Source organism: Drosophila biarmipes, chromosome 2L (assembly GCF_025231255.1).
Source record: "Drosophila biarmipes strain raj3 chromosome 2L, RU_DBia_V1.1, whole genome shotgun sequence".
In the NCBI taxonomy this organism is placed as follows: domain Eukaryota; kingdom Metazoa; phylum Arthropoda; class Insecta; order Diptera; family Drosophilidae; genus Drosophila; species Drosophila biarmipes.
In genome coordinates this window covers 4,652,395-4,667,563 of record NC_066612.1, presented here as the reverse complement: position 1 = coordinate 4,667,563, position 15,169 = coordinate 4,652,395, and the positions used below count along the sequence as shown (strand labels likewise).

The 15,169-nt window shown below is 43.0% G+C and overlaps 3 protein-coding genes across 3 annotated transcripts in view; 2 read left to right on the top strand and 1 right to left on the bottom strand.

The window, feature by feature from the left end:
- Positions 1 to 10,295, bottom strand: part of LOC108034623 (uncharacterized) — a 37,884-nt gene extending 27,589 nt beyond the window's left edge. Inside the window, exons 1-2 of the mRNA XM_017109563.3 lie at positions 10,270 to 10,295; positions 1,576 to 1,649 (exon numbers count right to left, since the gene is read on the bottom strand). Coding sequence (XP_016965052.1) covers positions 1,576 to 1,639 — 64 coding nt within the window. The 5' untranslated portion in view covers positions 1,640 to 1,649; positions 10,270 to 10,295. The remainder of the gene's footprint in view (positions 1 to 1,575; positions 1,650 to 10,269) is intronic.
- LOC108034613 (uncharacterized) overlaps positions 1 to 15,169 on the top strand; it is a 131,458-nt gene that overhangs the window by 85,809 nt on the left and 30,480 nt on the right. Inside the window, exons 7-8 of the mRNA XM_017109551.3 lie at positions 5,958 to 6,185; positions 6,950 to 7,089. Coding sequence (XP_016965040.3) covers positions 5,958 to 6,185; positions 6,950 to 7,089 — 368 coding nt within the window. The remainder of the gene's footprint in view (positions 1 to 5,957; positions 6,186 to 6,949; positions 7,090 to 15,169) is intronic.
- On the top strand, positions 12,312 to 13,559 carry LOC108034633 (heat shock protein 23). Its single transcript, XM_017109574.3, has one exon. The coding sequence runs from the start codon at positions 12,508 to 12,510 to the stop codon at positions 13,171 to 13,173; it is 666 nt and encodes a 221-aa protein (XP_016965063.1). The 5' UTR covers positions 12,312 to 12,507; the 3' UTR covers positions 13,174 to 13,559.

The window sequence follows — 15,169 nt, the reverse complement described above, 5'->3', positions numbered from 1 at the left end:
TTGCATATTTTTCTAGTGGATCTGAGGAATTCGCGCTTTTTTTGTTGCATAATTTTAGGATCTCAGTTTTCCAATAAGAATGTTCTAAAGAATTCGCGTTTTAACTTTGCATATTTTTATTTAGGAGTTCTATAGGTTCTGAGTTCTGTAGAATTCGCGGCTTTTTAGTTGCCTCGTTTTGTATAGGATCAGAGTTTCTCAAATAAGTTCTGAAGAATTCGCTTTTTTTTCTAAGCATACTTTTTTATAGGATTAAGTACCGCGCTTTTTTATAAGTGTTACAAGTTTTTCCATTTTTTGAGGAACTGAGAAACTCTCTTAAATTTTTATTGAACATTTTCTACGATTACCAGGACCTAATTGTCTAAATATAATATTACTTGATATATTTCCTGTGTAGTTCAGGATATTATTTATTTTTTTTTAGCCATCAATGGTTCGCTTTTTTATTAGGAATTTTACTTTAAAATACCTCTGACCAGGGTAGCAAGGTGATTTATTCTTTCCCCGGCCTCGAGTAACTTTGTTCACGCCCCACTTGGAGGCCCCAGCCCCCCTTGGAGGCTAAGTCCCCCGTTCATGAGGCCTGGTTCTGCTCCATTGTCATTATCAGACCGGGCGATGCCATGGTGACAAACTAAATTAATGATGATTCTCTTTGATGGCTTTTGCCATCGCCTTGTTTTGTATTTAAATAAATATTTGATTAATGCTTCTGCGCTGAAAACGACTCCTACATGCCTGTTTTTGTCGCCGTATTGCACAAGATGCCATATTTCCCTGATGCCGTTTATTTCATAAATTATATTGTTTTATGGGTTTTTATTGTGGGCTTTTTATCGCCCTTGATTGTGATAAATGATGGCTATGTGGGCAAGTGGCGAAAGTTGATCTCCTGCAATTAATACGCTGGCATCTTCCCATAGATTCTCAAGGTCTGAACTTTGTCTGCCACAAGATACACACTGGCTTAGCGTCTGCCCTCGCCCACTAAGGACTCCTCTATGCGCTCAACCTATGCGCTCCACATTCCTTCGACCAATCTCATCGTGGCTAATTAAATTTTAATATTAAATTTTCAAGCTGCGAAATGTGCTTCGTACGCTCGGCATCCGCTTGTAAAATTATCTTGGCAAAGTTTTCCCGAATTTTCCGCAAATGGTGGGTTAGGTTAGGCGCTCCGAGGAGGCGAAACAAAAAATCAACTCCCACGTGTGTTTCGGGTGTTCAGGCTCCGGTTCTGTCCGCCGGGGCTCATGCAACATTTATGGCGAGCTCTTAGGCCCGGAGAACACTTTTACGATGTCATAAAATAATTAATAACGCCACTAAACAACGTAATTACGCGCCTAAGCCCAATGCAAACAGGTAAATGTATGTATGTATGGGGATGTATGTAGGTAGGTACACTGGTTATTTGGCCAGTGGAGTGGGCCAGATTATGTGGTTGCCGACGCCTAGATAAATGCTACAGTTTCGTGTTAACAGAATTGCAACTTTGTTTTAATTAGGCACGGGCGCTTATTCAATTTGCCGCCCCGCTTCTGGCCCTCACCTGGCCTCACCTGGACTTACCGTAAATCAGCTCACGTTCAAAATTCGCCGTCGGCACAACGATTAGGAAGACCACGCCCGGCATCCTGATGAGCCTGCGAAAGGATGAGCACGAAAAAGTGGCCGTTTAGTGTGCAAATTGTGCAGCGAGCCCTGAGGCCATGTGACACTAGCTTGGAATTCGACTAGATTTGGAGATTAGGTTTCAAAAGTCATGTCTCGTTGGACAAAAGTGGTTACTAAACTGAATTTGTATAATAAAAATCGATTTTAAGTAAGGTGGTACAGTGAGTTAGTAGAAAATCAAGCCACTGTCATTAGGCCTTTCAAAGAATTTTAGGAAAATACTTTTTGAGTAAAAAACGCAATGAATTTTTGATTTTTAAAATAAGTTCCTGAAGAATTCGAGTTTTTGGGGTGCTTTTTTCATAGACACTTCCATCAATCTAAAAATTTTAATCAAGTTACTGAAGAATTACCTTTTTTCGGTTGCTCTTTTCTATTTTCAGTCAAAACCTCATAAGCCTAAGATGCTTTTTTGCTATTGGAAAATATGAAAGCGGAGCGTTTAACTTATTTCAATAAAAACACCATAAATTTGAGATTTTAAACAAGTTTCTGAAGAATTCGCGTATTTTAGGGTGCTTTTGCTATATGAAAAATATAATAAATCCCAATAAATTTGAGATTTTTAAATAAAGATCCTGAAGAATTCGCGGTTTCTGTAGTTCCTTTAGCTTGCTTATGAATGACCTTTGATAACCAAAATGATTTTTGTCTCATCTGAAGATATAATATATAAATATTATGTAGAAAAATTTAAATCCAGTGTCAGTAGGTCTTAAGAAATCTATTTAAATGTAGTTTTCTAAGGACTTGGCAGACAAACTTCTCTGACTCGAGACAGGCCATCGCCCAGATATGTGCATCCAGAACAGAGAGCAGAGCCGTCTTTCAGACAACAACTCCAGCTCCCCACCATTATACCGACTTTTAGAGCCAGTCATCTGCATCTGCATTAGCATCTCTGTCCGGTTTCATTTTCGCCCCTCGTGCTAACTTTTCGAGTCGGAGCAACTTGCCGCGTTAATGGGCTCTGAAGGTTGTGCTATAAGTAGTTTGCGTTTTGTTTGCATTTTTCTAGGAGTACTTCTAGAAGTTTTGGCATGCTGATGGCTTGCAGATTATCGCAACAATTTCTTAATCAAAGTGCGAGCCAACTCTTTCGCCCGGCGTAATGCTCTCCAGTATCAATAAAAGGTAAAATGCTGAAAGCGGAGGCTTCGAGGGTGTTTGCACACCCAGTGTTCCGACTGCTCGAAATTAAAATGCCATTAGCAGCGAGTTGGGATAAGAACGATGCGAGTGCGATTAAACAGAGGAGCAGACAAGGAGGCCGGGCCGGGGATATTACTGCCTCTGGAGTGCCGATGCCGAGGGTTAACATTAACCCGCCGTGCCAGAAGGAACGCGCACACAAGCGAATAAGAACCGAGAACCTGAGATTTAATGGAGCTGCGATTTTTACTCTCCAATGGAATCACTGCGGTTCTCGGGGCACGCCAGCAAGCTGGAAATGCATTTCCCCAGCCGAGATTCACTCAAGAGCAGGCCAACGAGGATGCTCCTGGCCTCACATGATGTTGTGCAACCTGGCAGAGTGCCTTAAAGGGGCAGGAAAAGTTTTAAGATTCGAGAAAAAATGGGAAGAAAGGTAAAAAGTGTTTTGGATTCCTTACCTATATTATGCACAAATCCTATGAAAATAACCCATAGTATCAAAGCTTTTTAAAGACAATGGTTGTCTTAAAAATCAATCTCTATATATGTTCTAATTTTTTAAAAAATATAACTTATATAGTTCTAAAAACCTTTGAGTTCTGGCACATTTCCCAATTATTTCCCTGTTTAACTACGATTTTCTGAGTGCACACTGCCTGGGCGAAGAGGAGTCAACAATAAAGAGGTTCTCGGGAGAATCAATATTTGAATACACCTTATGAGCAGCCAGTTCTGCGCCCAGTTGACATTTTCCGGGTTCCCCAACTCCAACTCTGGGCCGAGAAACTTTCCACAAACTGTTGGGTTTTTTGTTGTGTGCAACACTTTACTTAAAAACTTTTCACAGCAGTCCCAAACAAACGGCCTACCCATACTCATTTTTATGCTTTTTTCTCGGCGCGGGGAAAGGGACAGATCCCAGGGCCCGGAGCCCGATTCCCCTGTCCTGTTCCGGTTTTTGGTCGGACCCATTCACCCGGTTTCCACAAGCCTCTTAGGAACTTTCAAGCCAAACAACCGAAGCCACTTTGCAGCACGTTCACTGTTGCACTTTTATTTTTTCCTTACCACTTGCCATCTTTCATTTTGCGGCATATTTATTAAAAAGCAAGAAGCGCAAAAAATTACCCCAGACCAGGGAAAATCATGGCTCTGCTTCGGCTGTGGGTGGGGGTGGGGGGGAGGCGTATAAATTCTTTTATATTAACCGAAAATATTTGTTTTCCTGCTTGCTGCCTTCGTTTTTGTGCGCACTTTTCTGATTAATTCCATAACTATATATTTGCACAACTCGGGTGAAGTTTTTCGCCGCGACCACTTGTGAAGAGTGCCAAGCCGGAGACTCCGGCCCATTCGAGCTTTACTTTCCACTTCTCGGCAAGGATTTTCCGGGGCCCTGGCATTCGGCATTCGGCATTCTCGATCCGAGTGTTTGTGTGCCCCCAACAATGGAGCCTGCCAGTAATTTGTGTGAGTACCTGATGCCCAGCCACTAATTAGGGCACGAGAATTGCATTAGTTTGGCATTCGGCGAAAATAATTACAAACTGCCGGGGGGAAAAAAGCCAAGAAAACCAAGAAAACAGAGAAAAAACCCCACCGAACCATCAAAAAGCCAATTGAAGAGCTGCAAGGTTTTTAAACGGCGCGAAGGGGGCCCATAATTACTTCCAATAAGTTTTTGGCCACACAAACCATAGTGACCCGCGGAGACTTTCCCTGTCAGCTTTGATTTCATGCTTTGCCACATTTTCCCGGGAGTTCTCTAGAATTTCCAACCCCTCCCCAACTATTGTGAGGGTCTAATGCCATCTTAATTAAAAGCGCTAATTGGTTATGTCTGGAGAAAGTAGAAAAAGCACAGCCCTGGCAAGCCATCACCCCTTAAATAATTTAAAAGGTAATGTAAACTTAGAATTCACCAGAATCACTACTTCAACTTATTAAGGAAGACATTCGTGTACCTTGTGGCTTTTGTTCTGCTGAAGGAAAAACCCTTGTGGCATTAAACCAGATATGACTCAATAGTATGAATATTTAAGCTGGCAACAAAGAAATGGAGGGAAAACACAGAAAAAGTGGGCTAAAACTTTTAGACAACAAAACTAACCGCCGTATTAGGACTCGGGCTTGCTTGGGTGGCAGAGCCAAGCGGCTTTGGCATAATGCATAATCATTTAAACAAGGATAAGCCTCCAGTGGAGTCCTGCAGCCGGGCATTATGACACACCGTGGTGCACCGAGGTCCGGAAAAATTCCTTTTATGACCAATTTGAGCGGGGGAAAGCCGGGCCCGCAGCTTAAAGCCAAGGCGATAGGGAAAAGGTGAACATCCAGGCAGCTTAAAGAATGCCAGGTGAACCTTTTTTTTTTCACCGAAACTTGCTATGTGAACGAGGTTTTAGCTGTGTTCCCAATGCCCACTGGTGCTATTTGCAGGAATATATTATCATTAATTTCGAATTATGAAAAAGTGGCGAAGCAGCAAGCGGACAGGGGCTAAGCTGCTACAGTGATAAAAAATATGATAGCTTTACTAAGATACCTGCTTATGACTTTATAAATTCTCATTGTCATATAATAAACTTAAGATCTGTGCAAGCCAATTCTAGTTAGATGATTTAATTCTAAATATTTTAAGTAAGTTTAAAAATAACATACTAAGTTTAAGAACTTATAAATCAAGAGATATAATACTGAAGTTACTCATTTAATTATTGCCATTTACAAAATGTATATGAATCTTTGTAGTAGAATGACTGAAGAGTAAAGCAAGAATATATTAAACTGATTTTGAAAAAATAGATTCTATACCCTTTTTATCAGTGTAGAAACAGGTAGTGCTTCTCATTGTTACCCTATGACAATATCCTTAAACTAACTGCAGATTTGCATTTATTTATTACCATTTCTAATAAGTATAGAAATCTTTGGGTTAAAATGGTTGAAGATAAATGCGAAAATATATAAATTTACACGAAAAGTATTGGATAAACTAGCTTTTTTTACCAGTGCAAAAACAGAAGAGGTGTTAATGTCAGAGGAACCTTGTTTCCCCTTAAAAGTAATCCCAGCAGCGTGTTAAGGACCCCTACCTAATGAGTTTTCCCCCTTTTTTCCAGCTCGGTCGTGTGTTGCGCAACTTCAACATCACCAAGATAAGCGATCTGGAGCTGATTTCAAACTCCACCGATCGCCTGGACATAACCTTCCACTTCTTCGGCGTGAAGGGCGACTCTCAGAGGATTCGGGACGCCATCACCAGGATGGTGGAGCGCGGGCGGATTGGCAACTTCACCCTGGTGGCCAATTTCCACCACTTCGACGAGAACCCGCCGCTGGGCTTGCTGGTGAGTGGCTCCGTATTACCAGAGTAAAAGCACTAATCCATCTTTTTTTGGCAATTTTCCTATCGGAATTCTGTGCGAAAAGCTCTGAGATATTTGATTGTTTTTTTCCCCCTGCTGAAAGGCATTCCACCAAGTTATCTATTGAATTTTTCCGGTTAGCCTGGGTTTTCGCACAAATAAATTGTAAATTCGTCGCAGTATTTCCAGTTTTTCACTTTGCCATCCGGGCACATCCATCAATTGGAGGCATTCCATCATTGATTTTTGTCGAATGGTATTTTCATTAATTCGCATCCGAGGAGGCCATCAGGGCTATTAAAAGCGTAATAAATATACTGGTCCCGGCATTACATTTCCGATACATATTAAGCAATAATTTATTAACTATTGAGGCACGTGCTGGAAAAAAGCGAAAAAAAAAACATTCGGCGGTAATAGCCAATGCTGCAAAGTGCCGTGTTAATAAATATGCACATAAATATGTCAACAGTGCGCCACTTGACACTCGGACCAATGGCGAAAATAATTATTTATTAATTGCGGCCTGCTCGCCGAAACGAGAACAATTGGCCTCATCAGGCGGCCGGCAATTAAGTGGCATTAACATGACGCAGAAGCCGCCAAAACCTCAGAGCATCGCCCCAAGTTTGACGGACAGGAACTGGGGACTTGACCCCATCCACGCTCAGAGACCACGCATCCCACGAAACCCCAAAACCAAACTGTCCCGAGTCTAATTAGTGTGACATTGTATGCCTTTGCAGGAGCTGACCGTCAATCAACCGCAATCAGGAGTCCGCGAGGCCAGCGAGTTCATCATTTCCTGCACCGCCCAGGGCTCATCCCGGATGCAGTTCCAGTGGTTCAAGGATGGCGCTGTGGTGAATGCCACCAGGGCGACGAGGTGAGTGCCGCTTATCTGCCGACAACCAGCTCCGAATACCATAAAACTCGGATAACTGGGGGCCTCTGAAGTTTTTAATATAATAGGAAAAATAGGAGGAATCTCTGGGGCCAGCCAGCACAAGTGTTCAATTTGACTTTATGACTTTTACACATCAATAAACATGACATAAAAATGCCGCTGCCGGGGACAGAATAAAAATGAAACGGCCAAAAAGGATAAATAAGTCAGGGCGAAGATAAAGATTTGTCAGCCATGGAGGAGGACTCATAGTGTGGGCGGTGGGGAGTGGGCGGCTAGGAATGGAGACTGATTTCTGGACCAGGCCGAAAGCTAACCGCAGTAAGCCCGGCCGGAATGATTGATCATAAATCCAACAGTGTGGGCCAGCCGGAACACATGTGTGGCCAACATATACGAATGGCATTTCAAGAGCCCCTTCCAAAGACCCCCAGACCCCAGACCCCTCAGATCCTTTCAGATCCACTTGGCTGGCGGCGGCGCAGAGTATAGGGGTGTATTACATAAAAAGCATATGGCCGTAACTAACGAGGGGCTGTTACTTGGCCGACTTGGCAGGGGTTATGAGGAGCCCGGCTTAGCCCTTCCATGAGCAACACCACCCACTGAAAGCCAGCCGGGGAAGGACCATGTTGCCTTGACAATTCGCCTTGCAGCCGCACCACAAAGCTCAAACTTTAAATGTGTTGCGTGAATGGGAAATGAGGGAAACCGAGGTCCTTGGCGAGGGTTCTCGGTTAAATGGGGGAAAAGCGGCATGTCGAGGGGCCTCTGCACATGCCGATAGAATTCGCAATTCATTAACAGAAATTTAAGCGCTGGCAGGAATGCTTTTAGTATGCTGCTACAAAGACTTTTTGGCAACGACATGTCACGAAACGTTGCCAAAGTTGTTCTTACCAGCCGCGCATCTTGAATGGCCTATTTCGAGGAATAGCGGAGCTCCTGTTATTTAGTTTACTTAACTCCCAGTTCCTATGTAACTCCCTTTTGAAATTCAACGAAGTACTACCTTTAATATCACCCCAGCATCAATTAAAACTACTTTATTTTCATAGAAACAACTATACAAATTATATATCATAGTACCTAGTACCTAAATATCACCATATCATTAATTAAAACGTCTTGTTGTTCTTAGTAATAATCCAATAAAATTATATATTATTGGAAATTAAAGTCAAAATTGTTAAAAAAAAAGAAAACAAATGAAGCTTAGTAAGACCTTATGACACTGGCTTAAATTCTAGGTAATTAAATATATTTCATTTCAAACATTTCTTTCAAGCCGGGAAAAAGCAGTTTGTTATTTGTTAAATAAAATTATATATAATAATAAATCTAATCAGTTTAAAATCAGTCAAAATGTGAATCAGTGTCATAGACAACTATTCACACTTGATTAAATAAAATTACAAGACCTTCGTTTAATCACAAAAACCTTAGTCATACCTGTTATTCAATAGGATAACTATCAAACCGAAAACGGGGTGCTCTATTTTTATTTGCCGTTCGCATAAGGGACTGTTCATCCGTATATTACCTTTCGAATAAATAAATGAAGGGCTGCCCACCGCAAATCGATAACCGAATCTATTCTCGGACTTTTTGTTATCCTGTGAAGCCAACTATGCGTTTTCCAACTGCCAACTGGTGGAACAATTCGGACCCTTTCCTGGCCATTCCGCCAGCCCCAACCGAACTTATGATTACTTTTATGCATATTTGTACGGATACCACATGTACGTCGAGCATACATTGTGCAATATACATACTCGTATCCGTGTTTGCTGCAGGACCTCCACGTGGCCGGCAGGACTTTCCCTCCGCCTTGCTCCCATTTTCCCCAGCCATTTTGGCCCACTTAGACGCATTGATGTGTAAAAAATGACTGCCGTACAAAGCCGCAAACACATGTTTCCCCCGAAACGAGGGGCAAGTATTAGTAAATATTTTAACTAAAGTGAAGTGAGTGAAGTCATTCATTTGGACATTTACCAACTTTGTATTATACAAACGGCTACACATTAAATCCGTCCGATGACTTTACTTTTGCGTACTAAAATAACCGGAAGTAAGTGAATTTTTAATGCTTGATTTCACCGCAGGGAGCTGCTCACTTGGGGAAAAGTAATTTGGGAACAGGACTAGCACTATCCCTTCGTTGATTAGTTTGCAAGCTGGCTATTTGCAAAGAATTCATAGACTTGGTCAGTTCACATATGCCAAGTAACGCAAATACGTAATTTATTTAAAGGACTAAAGACAAAAAAATTAAATTATTTATAATTCCAATTTATAATTTATAATTCATATGAATCTGAACAAAATTACAAACTAAAGATTGTTGCTAATAATTATAAACAGAGAAAATGAATCCATTTTTTTATATCTTTGAAATAATTTGGTACCTATCTTAAGGAATTAAATATCTACTTTTATATTATCTGCATCTGTATATATATATGTTATAATACATGAAGTATTATGAAATATTTGAAATATTTTAAAATTTAAGACGCAAGGATACACCTTACCTATCTTAAACACTAAGACATTTGGCAAGCAAGACATTTGGCAAACTTTAAGTACCTAAACGGAGGCGTTCGGCCGTTAATCTATTGGATTGGCAGTCGCCAAATTTTGACCCAGTTACCAGATGTTTACCGGCAGCAGCATGGGCACAGCCCATTCGATTCCCAGGCCGAAACCCTCTTAATGAATGCAATTATTTTCCAATCACGGCGCTAACGCATCCAAAGCTGGCTGCCGAGGAGCCCGCAAGCGGGACTAACTAACCCCAGACTCCTGAAACCTCCCGAAACGCCCCAAAACAGGGGCTTTCATTGACATGGCGGAGGTGGGGACACATGTGTAAAATAATCTATGGCTGCCACCGTGGTTTGCCCATTAATTGCGCCCCTAATCCTGTGTCCTTTGCAATGTGGGACGCAGGCTTGGTCGGAAGACAAGGTCGTGGGGCCTATTAGAAGCTACAACACCACTAATGCCATTATCGGAGTTGAGGCTAAGCAAATTCTCCCATAGAAGCCATCTTCGATTGTCTGACTGAGCTTTACTTTCACTTTTATGGGTGATTTTCACTGTTTTATCTCACTTTTACCACCAAAGGACCTTTAAATATTTCACTTTTCTTACTTGTGCACACCTTTAATGCCTGAAAACAACTGAGCTAAAGAGCAACTAACCCAGTGAACATCACTTTTCGCCACATTTCAGACGCTTAACAAATTGCTGCTAATTCCATAAACCGGAGATTGTGAAAATCTGTATCTACAGCTCTGACGTCTTTTGCAACTGAGTGCCATGTAGAAGTCAGCTTCTCCGCAAATGCACAAAGTCGCATGGCTGGCGAACCAATTGACCTTTTAGAGAGCAAATCGAAATTCCTGCTAATATTAGCTTAACCCTAAGCACTTGCGTAATCTATATTTGTCTCAGCGCCACGAAGTGGAAGGGCTTGACTGCCTGTCAATGCAATTTGGAACCTCTAGCCCCCCATTTTCCTCATTTTCGAGAGCCAAGAACTGGCGGAAGACTTTGGCTCTGGCCAACGAAACTGTTGCAGTCACTTTTGGCCGGGCTGGGAAAATTTGTCAAAGTTGCTTAAAAGCCAAAGCAAAAATTCAATTTCAGCAGCCATGCAGCAAGCAGCCAAATTGCCTGACCCCAGCACGAGACATAAGTAAAATATATTTCGTATATATTTTACAAATTGGCTCAACCGGGGGCACCAGTAGTCCAGAATGGCAGCAACAAAGAGGCAACAACTGTCTCAACGCAGCTTTGTTGTCGTCTTCGTTGTCGTTCTCGTTGTCTGGCACAATGGAATGCAGCTCTTGGCTTGTACAGGGTGCGAAATTAATCCTCCTACTGCCAGGGATTACACTAGACTTTTACTTTGGCAAACTTTTTAATATAACCACCCCATCGGTAATCCGGTTATTTGCTTTGCCATATTTAGTTACACGCCATCACCCTGTATTTGCATTATTTGGATGATAGCATTGGAACTACACTGAGATAATCACAATATTAAATATATTAATAAAATCAATAATATACTTTTACATTTTGAATATATATATACAAATTTGTTCCTGATATCCTCTAATAATAATATTCAAGTATTAAAATGTGCAGATTTTTTATATTCTTGATCCTAAGTCCTTTTAAATAAAATCATTTTATTAAATGCTTACAATTTATCCAAAATAATCTTGAATATTAAATCATAGTATCACAAAGTGCAGATTATATTCATAAAGTCTCAATCTCCAATATTAAAGTAACTTCCCGATATGAACACTTTAAGTTCCTTTAAAGTACTATTCAAAAATAGGTAAAAATAATGAGTTTTTAAAATTAAGTAAGGTTTCTTAAATTTGCAAATTTTGTTCTTTAATCAGAACCATTTTTCGTCGTACCACATGTTCCACTTTTTATACCCCCTTCTTGGTTCTAGGTCCGATTTTCCTCAGTGCGTCCATACCCGATGTGGGGGGTCACGATTTTCATTAGTTTCATTTGCCACAATGCGTCTGCCCCACTCGTCCGCCGATGCCTTGGCTTGGCCTGGCTCTGCGCTCCGTGGCGGGGTGACAATGGCACAATTAGTGACACCATGGCCATTCCCAAGCCACTCCTCCGTTTCCTCAAAATTTGGCATTATCTCATAACTGGCTCAACGCGACTCGCTGTGCAGTGTTTTCCTGTCCCGACTGCTCCCGCCTTGTCCCGGCTCCCTCCGATTCCGGCTCCTCGGCGCCACTTGTGCAATAAACGGAGGAAGCTCCGCGGCTGATTGGACCGTTGCTGGGACGGATATTGATCAAACAGCTTGGCTTGTCGGACAAGGCTGAGACCCACTTTCCGGCAGCGCGTGTCGCTGTGAAGGAATGCAATACAGTGGGGCGCCAAAAAGTGGAACGCTTTTGCTTCTGATTACCCTGATTTTGAAGTATTTAAGAGGATTAAATTACAATATGTATATGAATAACATTGCTATCGAATATTATTATTTCGTTTTTATTATTTTAAATAAATTCACTTTTAGGTCATGTAAAAAAAGAAAATGTATCTATTGCATCCATCCAAAAATGACTGTATCTGAGAACGGCATTGAAGGTGGAGTCAAAGTAAGCCAAAATAAGCCCAGTAACCGAGTCAGCAGTGCCAGGTACAGTTGTGCAGCTCCAAGTTCCGCCGATTACCATACCCACCCATCGCTCAGTTAGCTTGTAAGAGTCGAACCGGGCGGAGGGCAACGGTTTTTTTGGCCACCTAAGCCAAAAATCAACACGCTTGCTCCGTGTCCAACGAACCGGAGACCGTAGATCGGGAATCGGACGGGGAGGAGGAGGAGAAGGAGCAGTCATGCCCATCCACTGGGACTGGGACTGGGAGCACGACCACGAGCATGGCCCGGGGCACCACCACTGGCCGCCACCGCGTCGCCACTGGTCGACGGGGGAGTCCAAGTGCCGCCAGAGGCACTACTACCTGTCTCACGACCTGGACGTCTGCGCCAGGGACTTCCACCTGCGGATGGAGGACAGTGCCTGGTGCCATGGATCCTGCTTGGTGGGCCGCGTGGTCATCGAGACCGGAACCGAGCCGGACTCCCTGGGCAGGGGAACCTTCAAGGTGGTGCTGGACGTGCACCACTTCCAGATCGGCGAGCTCACGGTGAAGGCCAGGAACAGTGACACCGTGTGCGTGGAGGGCAAGCAGGCGGATGACCGGGCGGAGAAGGGTCAACTGTGCATCACCCGCGAGTTCACCCGATCCTACAAGCTGCCCCGGCACTACGACGCCACCCAGGCGAGGGCCACCTTCTCGGCAGACGGGATACTGATGATTACGGTGCCAGCACCACCGAAACTGGACGACGTGGAGCGCCTGGTGGAGATCGAGCCCACGGGCAACTACTTTGGCAGCGTCTCGGACCCCACGGCGCCCAGGGCCATCGAGCAGGGGGAGGCGAATGCGGAGGGCAATGGTGGAGAGGCTAATCCTGCTGGCACGGCGATGGACAAATGAAGCCGGCGACGTCTGGCGGTTGCGCGGCGCTTCCGCTTCCTCATCCCGAAGTGGAGGCGGAAACCCAAAGGCGTTTAGGCCGCCAGAGGCAGTCGATCGGTGGGAAGGAGGATGAGAAAAGAGGAAGGAGGCGAACCATAGCATGTACATCCCAGTCACCTGGCACACCTGCACCCTGGAGTTCTTCCCGCAAAACCAAAGTCACTTGGATTGTTCTTAGGTTCCAACATAGCTAGCACGTAGACCATCGTTCGAAACGTGGGCAAATATGGCGAGGTCGACATTTCTCTAGGTTTTTCCGAAGATAGCTTCAATATAACCTTAAACAGTTGACAACCGCTTGTGATTTTGTTTTTCGCCAATAAAGGACTTTATCAGAAAGCAAAGATGTTTTCCATAATGGGTTCTATAAGGTTAAGATCGAATATAATGATGAATAATATTATCCTGAATTGAAAGAAAAGACACATCATGTTTATTTAAAGCAAACTTTTACTTTCAAAACAATGAACATTTTTATAAATATTTTCTTGTAAGCAAGATTTTTCGAAGAATGGGTTTAATTCAATATTGAATATCTAAGGACTTAAGTATGTCCTCAATGGACAGATAACGAAGATTGCTTCCACCCAGTGGTTATTTAAAACACAATCACACTCAAAATATTCCCTTGCTAATCGGCTAAACAATCCCAAATCAGGGATAAATCTTGCTTCTGGGAAAACCCAGCTCGACTGCAAATCCCGGGCGAATTGGATTTCTCGCTGCTCTTAACTTTCCTGTCACGCAGCGTTTGATTAGCGTCAAATTTGAATAAAATTCACTAACACCTTTTGTGTTTTCCTCGTCTGCAACTGACGGTCTTTCTTTTGGCATTGGCCCATAAAAAGACAAAGAGGAAACCCAAATAGTCAGCAAAAAGTGGGGAAAATACACAGACATATGTAAGGAAACTAAAAGAAAATGGGGTCCTAAAAACACTACAGCCTTCTCCCCTCTCTCAGGAAGTGGGTTATATCCGGGCATATGGAAAACCTCTGCAATTAAAATTCGGGGGAATTATGCTCTGGCACCTAAAGTAAATCTTGAATCAGGTCAAAAAGAGTTGGCTATCTCTTATGAATCTCCCTCAAACTGCCACATATTTGGCCCAAAAAAGGAAGGCCACATGACCCGTCATACAAGAGCCCAATCAGGCCTTCGAGGCCTTGCCCAAAATCGTGGGCCTGGTCCCCGTTTTTGATTTGGTTTTCGGCCCTTGCAATTTAGCCGTTGAGACACGTTTTCTTGTTACGATTGTAATGAAATTTGCCACATCTTGAAGTGAATTGTTGCAGGCTGGAAAAGCGGAAACAGCGGGAAAAGCTGAAAAAAATGTCCACCGAACCGGGGACAGGCGACGCAACGAGGTCGCGTACTTTGTCATCGTTTTGTTTTTATGCGTAGTTGCGTTTAATAAAGTTTTTATATGGCCCTCGAATGGGCCTGTTGGCTGTTGTCGCCGGTATCTCCGGACGGACTCCCTTATTTCTAATCAAGTTACGGTTGCCTCCGGGCTGCAGCTTTAAGATATTCGACACTCGACTGACTGCCGGCTGGATATTCATATTTACGAGGCCGGCGATGGCGGAGGACGGCGATAAAATATTCAGCAGAAAAGTAACTTCACAATTTCAATTTCCCCTGCTCTCGGGGCGGGCAGGGGCGAAACCAAAATAACACAACGATAATAAACACCTACACACCAATTTTATGAACTCATAAAACACTCCGATGGAATCGTACTTAATACATGCCCATATAATGTATACGAAACAGAGAAACCGCCCATATGAATGCGAGATTGCGTATGTTTGTTTGTGTCTGCAGAACTGGGCCGTGGGCTCGTGGACGGACCCATAAAAAGTCCATATGCACCTCTTCCGCTTTTCGGGGCGTAGGAAAAACATCGAACATCGCCGGGGGCCATTGCCATTGCCATTGTTGTTTTATGCCT

Excerpts from the sequence above, each read along its gene's own strand:
- LOC108034633 (XM_017109574.3), top strand. The coding sequence starts at position 12,508 with ATGCCCATCCACTGGGACTGGGACTGGGAGCACGACCACGAGCATGGC.